This window comes from Leptodactylus fuscus, chromosome 6, assembly GCF_031893055.1.
Source record: "Leptodactylus fuscus isolate aLepFus1 chromosome 6, aLepFus1.hap2, whole genome shotgun sequence".
NCBI classification, from domain to species: Eukaryota; Metazoa; Chordata; class Amphibia; order Anura; family Leptodactylidae; genus Leptodactylus; species Leptodactylus fuscus.
The window spans coordinates 20,506,211-20,524,430 of record NC_134270.1 but is presented as its reverse complement, the minus strand read 5'-3'; the positions used below and the strand labels follow the sequence as shown (position 1 = coordinate 20,524,430).

Genomic DNA, 18,220 nt, shown 5'->3' with positions numbered 1-18,220 from the left:
AGGTTGGGGCCCAGACATCAGATTCCCCCCGGCCATATAGTCTGACCTAGTGCTCTATAATATTACCCCTGCTCCAGATTTCCTATAAGACTTGCATAGAACAATCCCTTTAATGACGTTTGTTTGGTGGCTTTGGATAGTTTCGGGCTACGGGAGAATTGTACATTTCAGGCTCAGCCTATATAACTGCGTCTGACAGCGCCCGCCCGGATAATCTCATTTATTTGCTGTTACCAGGAATTCTGCGGGCAGGTCACAAAGCGGCGGATTAACCCTTCCAGCATCGGACCAGTGCCAAGTAATAAAAATATCTCTCACGTTCCCACCTGGTCTAATAGCCATTTTGCTCCGCTTTCTGGTCTTTATGGCGCCATTGATTTGCGATTTGTGTTGATTCTCTTTGATCCGGTTCCTCCGCTCAGAGGATTATTGATATGTTACAAATCACACTACAAAGAATTATTGAAGATGTGGCGCTCTGCCAAAAACAGCAGCATGCGAGGGATGGAAAAGTAAACCGCGACCCCAGGACCTGGAAACTAATAATACAAGTCATTAATATTCAGTCATAATCAGTGAGCCCATAATAGGGTGTGCAAGCAGCACAGAGTATTTCAGGAGAGGTGTGCACAAACTAGATAGTAGTGTGAATGGTAGAGGTATCAAAATGGTTATCAATATAGAGACCAAGGACATAGATGAAAGGAGGGGAGTATCAGCAGTACATAGTATTTAAGGGGGCCCGGTGCCAAACAATTTCTTTTGCTTTTCAACATTGATCCACTGTATTTTCCTGCAGCCACCACTAGGGGGCACAGTGTAAAGAGATTGTACAACAACTATTGAGCTCAATGGTAGCTGTATTCATTTATATGACTTGAGCTCCCTCTAGTGGTGGCTGCAGGCAGCAACTTTCTCGCTCTGTATAGGGGAGAATTATCAGAGTATTGATACCAGTTTTATTTTCTTAAAAATTTTCACATCTGATTTGTTTCCTCTGTAGTGACAACCTGGACAAGACGATAGTCCACGCCATCGAGTCGGCCATCATTCAGTGGAGCCATCAGGTTTGTGCGGTGCTAAAGAGAGAATCATCCGAACAACTATTACAAGGGAAGAACCCAAACCCAAGTGTGGAGCTCGATTTCTGGAAAAACAGGTAAATAGCAATGACAGAAGATCCTAATAGGAATGAGTGTGTGAGATTTTACTGCGGTCAGGGATCACAATGGTGAGTTTGGAGAATAGTCATTCATCCATAGCTTGATAGGTTGTAGTTTAAAGGAGATGTACAGCGCCACCGTTGTCCCTAGGCTGTGTCTGGTAATGCAGAATTCCAGTAAATGGGCAAGAACTGCAGCACTAGACAGAACCCATAGGTTGAGCCGCAGGTTCTGTTTCAAGACTAAAGAAGCCATATTTTTCTAGCCTTACACAATCCCTTTAAGACTGGAATCGCAGTTTCCATCAACGTGTCCATCGAAAATCTCAGGGAAAAAACCTAAGTCAGACTTTATTTGACCAGCGATTCCACCTAAAAAGATCGGACCTTATTACAGTCAGTGGGGTCCATCAGGCTCTGTGTGTGTCTGATGGATCAGAACAATGAACACCTTGTCACTAGTGCGAACCTGAACTTTATCAATGGATGACTTACCTTTACGATCAGCGGGGGTCCCAAACTGATCAAAGCTATCCACAAGAGTGTCGCGTCTGCTGCCCAGGTCATGGGACGTCACATTGGTCACATGGCCTGTCAGCAGCTCAGTTCCATTCAAGTAAATGGGGCTTAACTGCAATACCAAGCACAGCCACTATTGAGGGTACAGCGCTGCACTTGATTTTCTGATCTGTAGGAGTCCTGGTTATTGGACCCCCACTCCCCACTCCTGCAAACCCCCTCCAAGGCCAAGACTCTCCTTGCCTCCTATATTGGATATTGCTCCTGATTTCTCTCCAGTGTCTGACTCCTTTTTTTCCTGTTCCTATTTTGCTTTTTTTTTTCTAGATACGCAGACCTGGAATGTATATACAATCAGCTGAAAACCCAAAAGGTGCGCAAGATGGCCGAGCTGCTGGAGCGGGTGGAGAGCAGCTACTTTCCTGCATTCAAAGCCTTGTTCAGGGATGTTGTTGCAGGTGAAGTGAAATTTACACCATGGTTGTCAGATTGTATTCACTATATAGTACCAGGCTGCACCACACAAGCCCTAGTATAATTGCCGTATAACACTCCATGACTTAAAGTTTCCATTAGAAAGTTATGATGGACGTTTGTGATCAATGTAAAAAATCCCGCCATGTCAGTGGCTGCTTGCTTAATTTTTGCTGCAACTTTCAGGAGACAGTGTGGGGTCATAGATTAAACTGGAGATGGGTTAAAGGTCATTCATAGACTATAAATAAAGGGCTCATCCAACTTTATGTGTAATGGCTGCACATTTACAACTAATACTTTCACAGCTGAGGTTTCGTTACAATTGTATTCAGTCTATTCAATCCCTGCTGTGGGGATTCTGAACACCAGACTCATACATTATACCTGCACTGGTACCGTGTAACAAACTATCAGAATGAGAGGGGATGTGATATGTTTAGAAACAATCCTAATGCCTCTGTCCTATCTACAGCCCTGTCAGAGGCTCAGGATATTAATCTCTACCTGAAGCCCCTCCAGCGACATTTTGAAGAAATTGAGAATTTTGAATTCAATGAGGTAAAACCTGTGATCGCTCCTCTGATCCATGTGCTGTGCTTGGTGTGGGCTCAGTCGAAATACTACAACACCCCTGCGCGGATTATCGTCTTGATGCAAGAGGTCTGCAATCTGTTCATCCAGCAGGTAAGTGGATCAAATTTAAAGATCTCAAGGATCCCATATATACTGCTAGCTTATGTAAATTGAAGCTTTTTTCTAAATATATTGCTTTACAAATTCTGCTTTGTTTGCCTGCTATGTGAATTTATTACCCCCATAATTTACACAGTGATGCTATAACCACAGAGCTGGGAGAGAGGACAAGTGACGTCACTTACTCAGTGCTGGCAGGAAAATCAGCTCAGATAATTGCAGTTTGCTGATAAAGCCTGGTCTGTTCTCTTTCTAAGTAAGCACACAGATAACACTACTTTATGTTGTTCTGTAGAAGAATCTGCAGATTATCTGACCTGCAGAAGTGTTATGTGTCCTGTTCAGCAGGAGGGAGTGGGAGAGAGATACAGGAAGCAGCAGGCAGCCTGGCTGAAAGCCCGAGATGAGAGAACCCCTTTAACTACTGACTACAGGATCCAAAGGAGAAACACTACAGGGTCCTTGGGAGAAACGTTACAGGGTCCACAGGAGTAACACTTTAGGATCCAAAGGAGAACCAGTACAGGATCCTTGGAAGAAACACAAGAGGATCCTTGAGAGAAACATTAGAGGATCCACAGAAGGAACACTACAGGATCCATAAGAGGAACACCATAGGATCCAAAGGAGGAACTCCACAGAATCCACAAGAGAAACACTACAGGACCCTTGGTAGAAACACTAAAGAATCCACGGGAGAAGCACTCCAGGATCCACGGGAGAAAATACAATGTCCACAGGAGAAACACTACTGGATCCAAGAGAGAAGCACTAAAAGGTCTACAGGAGAAACACTACACGATCTACTGGCTAAAACTCCACTTTTCCACCATGGATATGCAGCTATATATGGCACAGATCCGTTTGGAGTACAGCTCCATTCATTGTGGCTAATCCACATGTGGCTAATCTGCGGCTTATTGTGCAGAATCCGCCATTATAGTGACATTCTGCATAGTCCTGCTTTATTCCGTACTGCTGAATCTGCACCAAAATCCATTTCATATCCTGAATCTATGAATGGTACTCAGTAAATTCTGCAAATCTTTAACACTGTAGGTTTTGTCTTTTATCTCCTCACCGCCTTCAAGTTCTCTGCTTTCTGTCAGTGAATACTAACATCTCAAAGCGGAGAGCTTCATGTTATTGTATCCAGTCTGGAAAGTCCTCTGTGAGCTAAACTGCCTGGAATCCACATTACCTTACCTGATACATTGTAACAACCTATCAGTGCTGCTGATCTATTTACCTCACAGAGGATTGTCTAGACTGGATGTATTTGTAGCAAACCAGCAGCTTACTAACCAGATATTGTTCCTCATTCTGACTGTTAGAGCAACGTATCACCCTATGAGGGGAGTCTGTACTGATCTACGTAATGTTTCTAACAACTTTGTAATATACTTAGCAGGTGCCCTCAAGGTCTGTGCTTGCTGTCGGTGAATGTGACTCTTACTGTATGTAAGTTAGACAAATGTCCGCCTCATTCTGTGCTTTAACCTGTGATATTCTCTGTTCCGCTGAAGGCTCGGACTTACTTAAACCCAGAAGACTTGTTGAAAGGGGAAACAGAAGAGAGTGTGTCCCGGGTGCAGGAGGTCCTCTCCATCCTGAGATTTCTCATCAGCACCTTTGAAGAGAGCAGAGAAAAGCTGCCGAACTACTTCAGAAACGGGCAAGAAGTGAAAACCTGGGACTTCCCCTCCATATTGGTGTTTGCAAGACTTGACAGCTTTATACTGAGACTGGAAACCATTGAAGTGAGTAGAGCAAGGGAAAATGTAAGAACTCTGCTGATTGTCAGTGAAAGAGAACTTTCCTGTTTGCATCCTGAGCCTGAATTCCCCATAATATAGCATATCAATATCCATGTGTATAGAGGAACATGGCTGCTTTCTTGTAGTAACAGGACCATCCTGTTTATAGACATTGAAGTGAATAGGGCATTACCATACACTACCAGTGGATAGGTGTTTTTGGAAAAAGGCAGCCATGTTTTTCTTATATAGAACAAGAATTGATTCTGGAAATGGAGTCTCCTGTAACCTATAGTTATTATAGGTACCTAATTTATAGGAAAGTGAGATCTGTATCAGGACGGAACAGTCATTTTCTCCAGGTATCTGTAATGTAGATTGATGTTTACTAATTTGTAGAAGATTGACCTCCTTCGTACATGTAACCCCTTCTCTGCTGGAGCCGCTCCGTTTTAATGCACCTCCATCCAGTTCTGTGCAGAGAGGTAATTACGCTCCAGAGAGGGATATTTTTAGAGCTGTGAAGGAGGATTATAAATGATCCCGCCGCTGCATGTTGTCTTATATGGACAGGCAAGAGGCCAGCGACGAGCAGACCCCGCAATATGTACCATTTATCCGCCAGTCCTGATGATTAAACAAAACCACTTGACCCCCCGGCTGCCCCCTCCTTGTCCTCACAGTTTTATAAAACCGCTTAGTGTCATTATGACTTCCGCTGCAGTCCATGAATATGAGAGTGTAGTGCTGGTTCTGGTGTCTGCCACCTGCTCATAATGTGGAGGGTTATCACCTGACACTGAAGTTATCTATAGTATAGGGCAGTGATGGCGAACCTTTTATAGACCGAGAGCCCAAACTGCAACTCAAAGCTTAATAATTTATCACAAAGTGCCAACATGGCAATTTAACCTCAATAATGTCGGATCCACAATTGCACACAATTACAGACCTGCAAAATATGGTTATACGAATGGGGCTTTATAGAGCTTTCTGCTCCACTGTGACCCCCACACAGTCCAATCTGCTTCACAGTGGCCCCTGCACAGTACAATCTGCTCCACAGTGGCCCCCGCACAGTACAATCAGCTCCACAGTGGCCCCCACACAGTACAATCAGCTCCACAGTGGCCCCCACACAGTATAATCTGCTCCACTGTGGTCCCCACACAGTATAATCTACTGCACAGTGGCCCCCACACAGTACAATCAGCTCCACAGTGGCCCCCACACAGTACAATCTGCTGCACAGTGACCCCCACACCGTACAATCTGCTGCACAGTGGCCTCCACACAGTATAATCTGCTCCACAGTGGTCCCCACACAGTACAATCTGCTGCACAGTAGCCTCCACACAGTATAATCTGCTCCACAGTAGCCCCCACACAGTACAATCTGCTACACAGTGGTCCCCACACAGTACAATCTGCTGCACAGTGGCCCCCACACAGTACAATCTGCTACACAGTGGTCCCCACACAGTACAATCTGCTGCACAGTAGCCTCCACACAGTATAATCTGCTCCACAGTAGCCCCCACACAGTACAATCTACTACACAGTGGTCCCCACACAGTACAATCTGCTGCACAGTGGCCCCCACACAGTACAATCAGCTCCACAGTGGCCCCCACACAGTTCAATCTGCTGCACAGTGGCCCCCACACAGTATAATCTGCTACACAGTGGCCCCCACACAGTATAATCTGCTCCACAGTAGCCCCCACACAGTACAATCTGCTGCACAGTGGCCCCCACACAGTACAATCTGCTGCACAGTAGCCCCCACACAGTACAATTTGCTGCACAGTGGCCCCCACACAGTATAATCTGCTGCACAGTGGCCCCCACACAGTACAATCTGCTGCACAGTGGCCCCCACACAGTACAATCTGCTGCACAGTGATCCCCATACAGTATAATCTGCTGCACAGTGGCTTTCACACAGTATAATCTGCTCCACAGTGGTCCCCACACAGTACAATCTGCTGCACAGTGTCCCCCACACAGTATAATCTGCTCCACAGTGGTCCCCACACAGTACAATCTGCTGCACAGTGGTCCCCATACAGTACAATCTGCTGCACAGTGGCCCCACACAGTACAATCTGCTGCACAGTGGCCCCACACAGTATAATCTGCTCCACAGTGGCCCCCACACAGTACAATCTGCTGCACAGTGGCCACCACACAGTACAATCTGCTGCACAGTAGCCCCCACACAGTACAATCTGCTGCACAGTAGCCCCCACACAGTACAATCTGCTGCACAGTGGCCACCACACAGTACAATCTGCTGCACAGTAGCCCCCACACAGTACAATCTGCTGCACAGTGGCCACCACACAGTACAATTTGCTCCACGGTGGCCCCCACACAGTACAATTTGCTCCACAGTGGCCCCCACACAGTACAATTTGCTCCACAGTGGCCCCCACACAGTACAATCTGCTGCACAGTGGCCCCCACACAGTATAATCTGTTCCACGGATGGGTGCCCAAAGAGAGGGCTCTGAGTGCCACCTCTGGCACCTGTGCCATAGGTTCTCCATCACGGGTATAGCGTGACCCTCACCCAAGTCAATATAGTCCACAATGAATAGATATATGTTTGATATCTGCTTCAGGAAAAGCTGGGTGAAAAACAATATGGATATGGTAGCGATAATTCTCTTATGTATGAATCACAGCAGCATGTCTGAGGGTTTAAGATAGGGGTATGGTTCCCTTTTTTTCGAAAACAGAGCTCTGTATACCCTACGTAGAGTGAAATTATAGCATTCTAGTTGCTTCAGCCACCACTAGAGGGAGCTCAGAAGCTAGATGCATACTGATTATATATTAAAGGCGTTATCCGGGTCTATGATATAGATTGCTGCGGCTTCTTTACCAAAAGCGCTGTACATTATATAGTTGCTGCTCTGGGTATTACAGCTCAGCCACATTTGTTTGAATGGGACTGAGCTTTAAACAGGTCACGTAAAGCTGAGCTCAGTATCATAGTCTTGGACAACCCCATTAGACTATAATGATGTGCAGTGGAGACTACAAGTAAGCAGAATGCTATCATGTCACTATGGTAAGTCTATGCAGGGGGTTTGGATCTCTGTATCATGCAAATGGAGTTTTCACCGCGATATATTTAGAAATGACTCCTAATGGTGGACCTAAAGAGGACACAGTAAATAGGAAGACATTTGCCTGAAGACCGCCGCCGTATCTACTTTATTTTGTCAATTTAATGTTCCAGACAGATTTTTATTTTCCCGTTTTTTGTCTATTTCCGCGGCTCCTCATAATGTTGCGTGGCTGGAGTTATAGCGGTGAACGCCGCAGGTTTTAATTATTCATGTTCCTAGTGTATTGTTTGTCGGAGTATTATACTGTGCGGCAGAAGGGCTCGGGCTGCGGCACTCTTAAACTAATGGACACGACCAAGAACATTGTGCTCTCTCCTCCCTGATACACGGTGGCTGAATACAAAGCTTTATCGATCGCCTTTAACCCTTCGCAGTAATGTGTGCAGGTAGATCTTCTGTCATAATGGCTTCTGTCACTTGTTTCTGATTTTTAAAGGGGTTTTCCAGCCTTAAATTGATTTTTGAAACTGATGACATATCCACAGGACCGTTCATCATTATCAGTATTTGTTGTCCTATAGGTGATCTGTGCAGGAGCCGGGTGTCAGACCCCCACAGATCACATACTGATGATGATTTATCCTGTGGGTAGGTCATTAGTGTGATAAAATCAATATGGGGCAGAAAACCCCTTTAAAGGATTCCTAAATTATCATGAAAAGTTGAAATATGTGCAGGCTTTCGCTAGTCTCTTCTCGGTCATACATGATGTTGGGTCAGTTCTTCTGCTTCTTATAGCCCCATTATGGCTGCAGAACATTTTACGTATCTCCATGAGGCTGGGGGTACACAGTCCAGTGACATTAATGTGGCCACCTGTCAAAATCCAGAATAACCACCTTTGGCAGAGCGGACCGCTGCGAGACGTGCAGGAAGAGAGGGGATGTTGTGATGATGATCACTGGGATGTTGAGCCATGCCGACTCCAGTGCCGTGGCCAGCTGCACTAGGTTACGCGGTTGAGCCATGGCGAAGCCTAATAGACAGAATCCAGGTGGCAGTAGACAGTGCCCCCTATGGAATGTCATATAGTTGCACATTTTCTATTACTCTGTACAGGGCCGGCGTCAGCGCACGGCATAGTCGGGCAAGTGCCGGGGCCCACAGAGCCTCTGGGGGCCCCCCGGCACTTGCCTGTCAAAATTTCAGCTCATCGGCGTCCGTCCGCCGATGAGCTGGAATACATACGCGATGCAGGAGCTGTGAGATCAGCTCCTGCTTTAAAACTCCGGCCCGGCTTGCGTGTGTAGGCGCGATGACGTCATCGCGTCACGCCTACACACGCAAGCCGGGCCGGAGCTAAGTAGGAGCTGATCTCACAGCTCCTGCATTGCGTATGTGATTGGAGGGAGAGAGAGAGGAGCGTCGGGGGAACGATGGAAGGTGAGTGATAGAAGGTGAGTGTAAGTGTTTGTTTTGTATTACATATTAAGGTGAAACATAATGAAGGGGGCCCATGAAACTGGGGGGCAAATGAAGGGGAGGGGGGGAACGGCATGACACTGGAGAAGATGAAGGGGGTGGGGAGAGAACGGCATGAAACTGGGGACAGAGATGGAGGGGGCCCAAAGAAACTGGGGGGCAAATGAAGGGGAGGGGGGAACAGCATGACACTGGGGCAGATGGAGGGGGAGAGAACAGCATGACACTGGGGCAGATGGAGGGGGTGGGGAGAGAACGGCATGGAACTGGGGACAGAGATGGAGGGGGCCCAATGAAACTGAGGGGGCAAATGAAGGGGGGGGGGAACGGCATGACACTGGGGAAGGGGGTGGGGAGAGAACGGCATGAAACTGGGGACAGAGATGGAGGGGGCCCAATGAAACTGAAGGGGCAAATGAAGGGGAGGGGGGGAACGGCATGACACTGGAGCAGAGACGGGGGACATTAAACTGTGGGCAGATGAAGGGGGAGAACGTGATGAAACTGGGGACAGAGATGGAGGGGGGACATGAAACTGGGGGCAGAGGAAGGGTGTATATGAAACTGGGGGAGAGATGGAGGGGGGCATATAATTTACGGGTGACTGTAGGAGGATTATACTGTGTGGGAGCACATAAATGAATGAGAATGGGTGGAATCAACATAAAAGTGGGTGGAGCTAAATTTGCAGAGCGTGCCGCACATTTTGCCCCTCTTTCTGCTCTTTAAAAGATTGGGAGGTATGGCGTTGGTGACGCCACACTCCTGCATGACGTCACTCGCTTCATCTGCGACGCACAGTGTCTCGACTCCCCCACCTCCTTTACAAGGGGGCCCACTGAGGCTCTGTCGCCCAAGGGCCCATAAAAACCTGGAGCCGGCCCTGACTCTGTATCTTGCTACAGTGTTTTGTGCTGTATTTCGTAGTAAATGGTAATCCGTGCTGATACTGCTCCCTGCACCATGCTGTCACTTACGTCTCAGGATTTGCTCTAATACGTAGATTTTGTCTCTGCAGGATTTATTGCTCACAGCCCTGGATATGATGAAACTGGAGAAAATAGAGTTTGGTGGAATTAAAGGGAAAGTCCTTAGTCGAACGGTGACTGATATGTACCAGGAGTTCCAAGATACATATAAAGTGTTCTCCGAGAGAACGTACGACTGCTTGGACACAGAAAACAAGGTGGGGGCAGATGATGGGTCTTCAGAGTTGTTTAGCTATATACTACTCAGTATACTTTATATGTAGTATTTATACACAGAGGTGGAACGTGAAGATTCTGATCCTCAATGCAAAGTTTATAATGGGGCCCCTACCTGCCTTGTGCTATCTGTAATAGTGGTGTCATCTTATATTGTGCAGAGAGGCCTTCAGGCTCCCGCAGAAACCAGGGCCTAGTAACAATTACTACCCCTGCACCCATATGGTCACCTCCCTGTTGTATACAGTATTAGTATTTAGTATTATGATCCCAGTGCCCACACAGTACAGGGCCTGGGTAGTGAACTTCTCAGTATTCACCCCTCTTAGGACTTTCTGTTCCTTCTCTGCTCCTGGCATACACTACATTAGGGTAACACCATCACCAGACCCCCAAATTCAGTATTCAGATGAGACCCCTATTCGCAGATCAGACCCTAGATCAGATGTCTGGACTAATTCAGGCTCCAGATCATACCGCAGAGAAGTCCCTTAGACTCTACCAGACTGGATCAGATCCTCAAATTTCTAGACTCATTCAGTTCCTAGACCAGACCCCCTAGACTCATTCAGACCTCTGATCAGACTCTTAAAGGGTTGTCTTCATGATAGGTCATAAATACCTGATTGTTGGGGGACCAAGAGCCAGCCCACGGACCAATAAGCTGTACTGAGCTACTTCTGTACTGCAGATCAGCTCCCACTGACTTCAATGAACACTAAACTGCAGTGATGGCGCCTGGCTATTATACAGGGGGCGTAACCTTCTCCATACAGCTGATTGGTCTGGGGGCTGGGTCTCGGCCCACCACCGATCAGGTATTTATGCGGTTACACCTCCCCTATCCATTACTACTACTACTGGTTTTATATCCAATTCTGCTAGTGGTAATTCTAAGGGGGAGTTCACACGATGTAACGTGCAGTGTGATCTGGCACGTATACGGCGAGTCAGAATTTGCGCGCCGTAAAAGCTCCCATTCATTTCAATGGGAGTTAGGATCGTATACGCCGCGTTATTTTGCGGCTGTGATTTTGCGGCCGGTGAGCATAAAACGCTCACTGGCGCTCACGGCCAGACATCTTTCAAACCCATTCAAATGAATGGGTTTGGAAAGATGCCGGCGGGTTTCCATCTCCTGCTCTGTTTTGTGCAGGAAACGGAAACCTGCAGAACGGAATCCCGGGCGCAGATGTGAACGAGCCCTTACTAATAACCAAAACCAATGACAATGAGAAGGAAATGCCAAGTCCGTGTATTCTTCACCGCTCACGTTTCCTGGTCATGTATGTAATGTCCTCAATAAGACAAACATACACAACTTGGCAACCAGAATTAAATCCACCATTCTTTACACTGCAGGCTGCATTCTCTATTATTTGCTTTCAATATTTCTGCTCTGTCTATAGGAATTTGAGTACGATGTCTTAGATTTCAAGTTGAACATTAAGGACATGGACAGGAGGCTGGGGACAGTGTTCGTCCTGGCATTTGATGACACCTCTGGCCTGGAGCAGGCATTTCGGGTAAGTCCCCTCCATCTATATGAGGTGGGGATGACACTTGGCAGTGTTTCCGTCTGTTTAACCTGCTGTAACTGTGTATTGTTCTTGGTTTCAATCCAGCTGCTCGATATATTTGGAAGCCTCCTGGAGCGGCCCATCATCGCACAGGACGCCTTTGACAAGTACCCGCTCCTTGTCTCCATGTATGAGAAAGAACTGGATGACGCCAAAGCCATCTATGACAGACACATGCTGGAGGTGACAGAGCGAGGTCAGTCACCGCGTCACTATGTCACATCCTGTCCTATATGGCAGCCGTCATGTTATATACATGACCGTATCAATGCCACTGAAAAATACATCTAGTGATACATGCCTCAGCTGCTGCAATACCTCTTTTTAAAGAGAAAGCGGGATCTTTATGGCAATGGTGTTATACATATAGTGCTGCAATATAGCCAGCCATAGTTCCCTCGCCAGTCGTTCAGTAGAAATCCGGGTTTTCATCGGTATGCAAATCAGTTATCTAACAGCACTGGGGGCGTCCCCAATGCTGCGAGAGAAATCTCCAGCGACGCCTCCATCTTCTTCTGGAACGGCCTCTCCCCGCGTCTCCTTCCGTCCTGGGTTTCAATGTTCTAGACCTCGGGCAGCTGACTTACGCATGCCTGCAGGCCACAAGAAAATGGTCACTTACACAGTAAGTTGGTGTAAGCAGCCATTTTCTTGTGGCCATGTACACAGTAAGCTGGTGCAAGTGGCCATTTTCTTGTGGCCACGTACACAGTAAGTTGGTGTAAACGGCCATTTTCTTGTGGCTTGGGCATGCGCCGTCGGCTCTGCCCGAGGCCTAGAAGATTGAAAGCCAGGACAGAAGAAGACACAAGGAAGGGGGCCTTCCAGAAGAAGATGGTGGTGGCGCTGGAGATTTCTCCCGCAGCATTGGGGACGCCCCCAGTGCTGCGAGACAACTCATTTGCATACTGAAGAAAAGCCAGATTTCTACTGAACAGCGGCGCGGAGAAGACATCTAAAGGTAGGAGAAGAATAGCCTTTCTTAAGGCTATTCCTATGTGTTAGGGAGAACAAAAGGAGTATCCAATGATAGGCTCCCTTTAATTGGTGGAAGTAAATGACTGTGCGGTATTCTAGCACACGCTATCCATCCTTCCTTAGTAAGAATTGCCATTTTCTATTCTTCTGCAGGATATCCACAGATTAACAAGAATATGCCAGCCGTCTCTGGGAATCTGAACTGGGCTAAAGAATTGAGAGAGCGGCTACAGACGCCATATAACAACTTCCGCCATATCACACACCCGTGAGTCCTCCCATGTGCTCAGCCATATTGTCATGGCCTCCGGGTATAGAAATCAGTTTAGACTAAATAAGTGGGGCAGTTCCCATAGAGGACGGTCACACCCCGGTGGAGTTTGGGAAACTGTTTTTTGTGCATCGATGTGCAAGTTACAATATGGCGACATACTGATGGTTTGGACTTATGTTGTCAGGTGCATGGAGTCTGAGGAAGGGAGAAGAATGCTGCAGAAGTACGAGGAAATGATGGCGCTCCTGGACCAGTAAGTAGAGTATCCAGGAAAGATGGGTGACAGCAATCATGGCTGCAATTATAGTTTTGAGAAAGCTGAGTGATAGACCCTCACTGTAATGGTTGTTATCCAGCTTTCCCAAAAATCATCAATACCTTAAAAAAAAAAAAATAAAAAAAAAAAATTGAAAGAAATTTTTGTTTGTTTTTACAACTTGATGGATAAGGACGACTCCCCGGCTCTTATACTTTCTGGGAATTTTCTTGGTCTTCCAACCCAGCAGCAGATGCATTGCTGAGCAGAGCGCCTGCGTACACCAGGGATCGCCGACTCTTCCCTACATACAAGCACAAAGAACAGTTTATCAGGTTTAATTGGTTCTCTACAAAGTGCGCGCCCGTCCTCCGGAGACTCGTGGGAAGTCAGAGGCCAATAGAGAAGGAGATGGTTAATTGGGCTGTGAGAGAGATGAGAAAGCTTAATTACTACTCCAGATCAATGGCCGACACTGAAATCCAATAGTCAGTGCCCCTCACCCCACCGAAAAGTGCAGGCATGAAATACACTGGATCCTTACCATGTCCACAGCGGGGGTGTCAATAGCTGCAGAGTCATCTATCTATGTCATATATTATCTATCTCCTATCTATCTATCTCCTATCTATCTATCTATCTATCTATCTATCTCCTATCTATCTATCTATCTATCTATCTATCTATCTATCTATCTATCTATCTATCTCATATATCTCCTATCTATATCTATCTATCTATCTATCTATCTATCTGTCTATCTATCTCCTATCTATCTATCTATCTATCTATCTATCTATCTATCTATCTATCTATCTATCTATCTCCTATCTATCTATCTATCTATCTATCTATCTATCTATCTATCCATCCATCCATCCCGTATCCCTGTCTTTATGTCTCTGTCCATGGTGCTCACAGTCACCGTCTATCTGTAGTCAGTATACTAGTAGCACTCTTTTCCTTCTCCTTCTTCCTCCACCATAGTCTTATATCCCATTGCGGATCATCTGTTATGTTATGACCATCTTCCCTTTAGTAGGACTCGCCTGTGTTGATTTTCCTGCTTCGCCTGGAGACAATCGCTGTCCTTATCTTTTTATAGTCTCACATTAAACCTTCCCAAACTTACATAAGATTTCTACACATGATAGCAGGCTGGAGCATCTCGCTTCATGTAGTATTAAAAGTGGCGGAGCGCAGCCAGGAGCAGCCGCCATAAATATGCTGCCATCCGCCTGTGTATGAGAATCTATCGCTTATGCCGGCAGTACCAGAGGAAGCGTCTGCAGGCAGGTTATATATCAGAGGAGGACAGCCATCAGCTGGTGGTCACTGACTGAGAGTGCAGAAGTACTAGAAGGAAGCACAGAGTATTTCAGGAGAGGAGTGGGAGGTCATAGACTGACATCTGCATAGTGGAAGCGCAGTGTACTCAGCAGCACAGAGTATTTCAGGAGGGGAGTGTGCTGGTATTGTGAAGTGTTACAGATTGTGAGGTACATAGTGGAAGGAGCAGAGTCCACAGCAGCACAGAGTACTTCAGGAGAGATGTGTGCTGATGTTATACAGAGGTCACAGACTGAGAGCTACATAGTGGAAGGAGCAGCAGTCCCAGCAGCACAGAGTATGTTCTGAACCCAGAAGCACAGAGGATATCAGGAGAGGAATGTGCTGATGTTATAGAGAGGTCACAGACTGAGTTACATAGTGGAAAGAGCAGGGGGCCCAGCAGCACAGAGTATTTCAGGAAAGATCTGTGCTGATCTTATAAGGAGGTCACAGACTAAGTTACATAGTGAAAGGAGCAGGGTCTCCAGCAGCACAGAATATTTCAGGAGAGATGTGTGCTGATCCTATAAGGAGGTCACAGACTGAGAGCTACATAGTGGAAGGAGCAGCAATCCCCGCAGCACAGTGTATGTTCTGAACCCAGCAGCACAAAGGATTTCAGACTCCTTCTAATATGCAGAAAGTGATAATAGATTGAGCTGACATCCTCGGGTCTTCATTTTACAGATACATGGAGAAGCTGTATGAAGAATGGTGCCAGACCGTATCGGAGAAGTCTCAGTATAACCTCACGCGGCCTCTTATTACACGTCAGGAAGGCTTCAGACTCATAAATGTCAATTTCGACCCTCAGGTACTTAAGATTTCAGAGTCAGTGGGCCCTGTGCTGCGTATTATCCAATGCATGTTCATTGCTGTGTAAATAAAACTCTATATACAATCAGTTTATGGGGAACGTTGTCTAAATTCTGCCGCCTCTATGATACAGCTGGTGTCTGTGCTGCGGGAGGTGAAATATCTGCAGACACTTCACATGGAAACCATACCGAAGGAGGCTGAAGACATCTTCTCTACCAAGGAGTCCTACAGACAGTACACGGCAAACCTGGAGCTCACCACCAACTGGTACAACAAGGTCCTGAGCACCATCCTGGAGGTGGAGTTCCCCCTGGTGGAAGGGCAGCTAAGAGACATTGATGTCCAGTTGAAATCCGCAGAGGAAACCTTAAACTGGAAAGCACATGGTATGGGAACGTGGATATGTGAAGCACTGAGCTCACAATAAATAAAATAGCAAAATCATTGTTTTAAGGGATCAAAACAACAAATCTCCTGCTTTGCATCACACAGCAATACCACTAGGGGAGGCTATGAGGCTACTGAAGACATATATGTTGTTAAAGGGAACATGCTGCCTGTATATTACACTGCACTTACCTTGTGACACCTTCCCTATCCATTAAATGGGAGTTGTATAAACCTGTATACTGTGAGCTCCTCCTAGTGGTGACTGCACAGTGCTACAATTCTAGCCCGTAGCTCTGGCTGGCAGATTTACAGCCACTTGAATTGATATGAGACCTAGTAGGTTTCTGAATTATTAGATATTCCTATTTATTGGAAAAGTCTACAAATCTGACTGGTAGGTGGAGGGAACGTTTTGGAGGTGATCCCCTGATAACGTATTACAAACCCAATTATCAGATATTTGTAATAATAGAATATATACATCTAGTTCTATAGACAGACACATGGATGTGGATTCTACATCATCTCTGTATGTCTCTGTGCGAAGGAGTTTGGGATTATATCCAGCAAGTTCGAGACATGGTCCATGACCTGGAGAGAAGGGTGCAGAAGGCCCGGGACAATGTGGAGGAAATCCAGACCATCATGAAGACCTGGGTGCTGCCCATATTCGAGAGGAAAGATGGCAAGAAGGAGACGCTCCTTAACCTGGATGATCGGAGCGAGCGTCTGGAGAAGAGATATAACCTCATCCGGGAGTCTGGCACCAAAATTCACCAACTTGTGCAGGTAAAGCTGTCCGAGCCAAAGAGAGGGGTTACTGTACCCTGTAAATACACCGACTATGCAAGTGACCACTGTGGTCCTATGTAGTGATGTCATGAGGGAAGATATACCATTAGCTACCATAGACCACCTCAGCATTGGCTAATGTTGTAGGGCAAGGAATTGTGATGTTATGTAAGGGTCCATTCACACAGAGTAACGTGCCATGTGATCTGGCACGTATACGGCGTGTGAGACTTTGCGCACTGTTTGCGGTCGCAAAATAATGAGGCGTATACGATCCAGGCTCCCATTGAAATCAATGGGAGCTCTAACGGCGCGCAAAGTCTCACACGCCGTATACGTGCCAGATCACGCGGCACGTTACTCCGTGTGAATGGACCCTAAGACTGATGAGGTAACCTGAAGAAATGGATGCAAAAAAGAAGAATCCCGCATCTGTGGTTGTAATGTGGGTGATGTATTAGGGTATAAAGACATGTCTGCTGTCTTCAGAAGTGGACAATATATTTACTATACATATTGTGTATGGCCAGTATGTGTACTATACACACTATGTACAGCCAGTATGTGCACTATATACAGTGTATGGCCCAGTATGTGTACTGTATGCACTGGGTATGGTCAGTATGTGTACTATACGCACTGTGTATGGCCAGTATGTGTATTGTATGCACTGTGTATGGCCCAGTATGTGTACTATACGCACTGTGTATGGTCAGTATGTGTACTGTACCCAATATGCCGAACATACCAACATCTGATCTGATTTCCAGCAACTGTAAAAGAGAATTGTGCAGCTATTCAGCCCCTGCCGCCCAGCAGGAATATCCAGGGTTATTATGTTGTCTGGGGACTGTACGTCCTAAAGTCTAATATTCCATCACAATGAACCTCTTCTGCCTTATGTGAGTCATTTTTGTGGAAGGTTATAAAAGTAATGAAAAACTGATTTTTGTACAGAGGAGACACTCGCTCGTCCCTCCAGATACTCATTTCTCATGCTTACATTTTTACTGGAAGTGAGAACTATGTCTGTGGGGGACGCAGAGGTAAAATGTGTCTGACTTCTCTGATTGTAATCCTTTCTGTTTCAGGAGAATATGAGTCTCTTCTCAGCCGACCCCGACTCTGACATATGGAAAGCGTACGTGGATTACATAGACGACATGGTCCTGGACGGCTTCTTTAACGCTATTGAATGCAGCCTGAAGTTCATCCTGGATAACATGGGTAGGCACAGTTAGTATTATGGCATATTAATGGAATATGCCATGATGTATGGGGACCTGTCAGTGGCGTAACTAGGTATGGCGGGGCCCCGTGGCGAACTTTTGCCATCCAACCTTCCCCCGACTGACGTCGAAGACTTCGACCGACAGATCCCCCCTCCCCTGCATTTCTGTGTGCTCTATTATGCCCCATAGTGG

General features: G+C 46.4%; 2 protein-coding genes across 2 annotated transcripts in view; one reads left to right on the top strand and one right to left on the bottom strand.

Annotated features, from left to right (window-relative positions):
* The window catches only part of DNAH9 (dynein axonemal heavy chain 9), a 123,661-nt gene that overhangs the window by 15,416 nt on the left and 90,025 nt on the right, over positions 1-18,220 (top strand). Inside the window, exons 3-15 of the mRNA XM_075279483.1 lie at positions 1,004-1,159; positions 2,009-2,139; positions 2,631-2,842; positions 4,378-4,611; positions 10,189-10,356; positions 11,785-11,901; positions 12,001-12,151; positions 13,087-13,201; positions 13,392-13,460; positions 15,483-15,609; positions 15,745-16,000; positions 16,552-16,793; positions 17,888-18,023. Of these exons, the coding sequence (XP_075135584.1) occupies positions 1,004-1,159; positions 2,009-2,139; positions 2,631-2,842; positions 4,378-4,611; positions 10,189-10,356; positions 11,785-11,901; positions 12,001-12,151; positions 13,087-13,201; positions 13,392-13,460; positions 15,483-15,609; positions 15,745-16,000; positions 16,552-16,793; positions 17,888-18,023 (2,114 nt within the window). The remainder of the gene's footprint in view (positions 1-1,003; positions 1,160-2,008; positions 2,140-2,630; positions 2,843-4,377; positions 4,612-10,188; positions 10,357-11,784; positions 11,902-12,000; positions 12,152-13,086; positions 13,202-13,391; positions 13,461-15,482; positions 15,610-15,744; positions 16,001-16,551; positions 16,794-17,887; positions 18,024-18,220) is intronic.
* Positions 1-18,220, bottom strand: part of LOC142210359 (E3 ubiquitin/ISG15 ligase TRIM25-like) — a 95,333-nt gene that overhangs the window by 39,953 nt on the left and 37,160 nt on the right. The window lies entirely within an intron of this gene.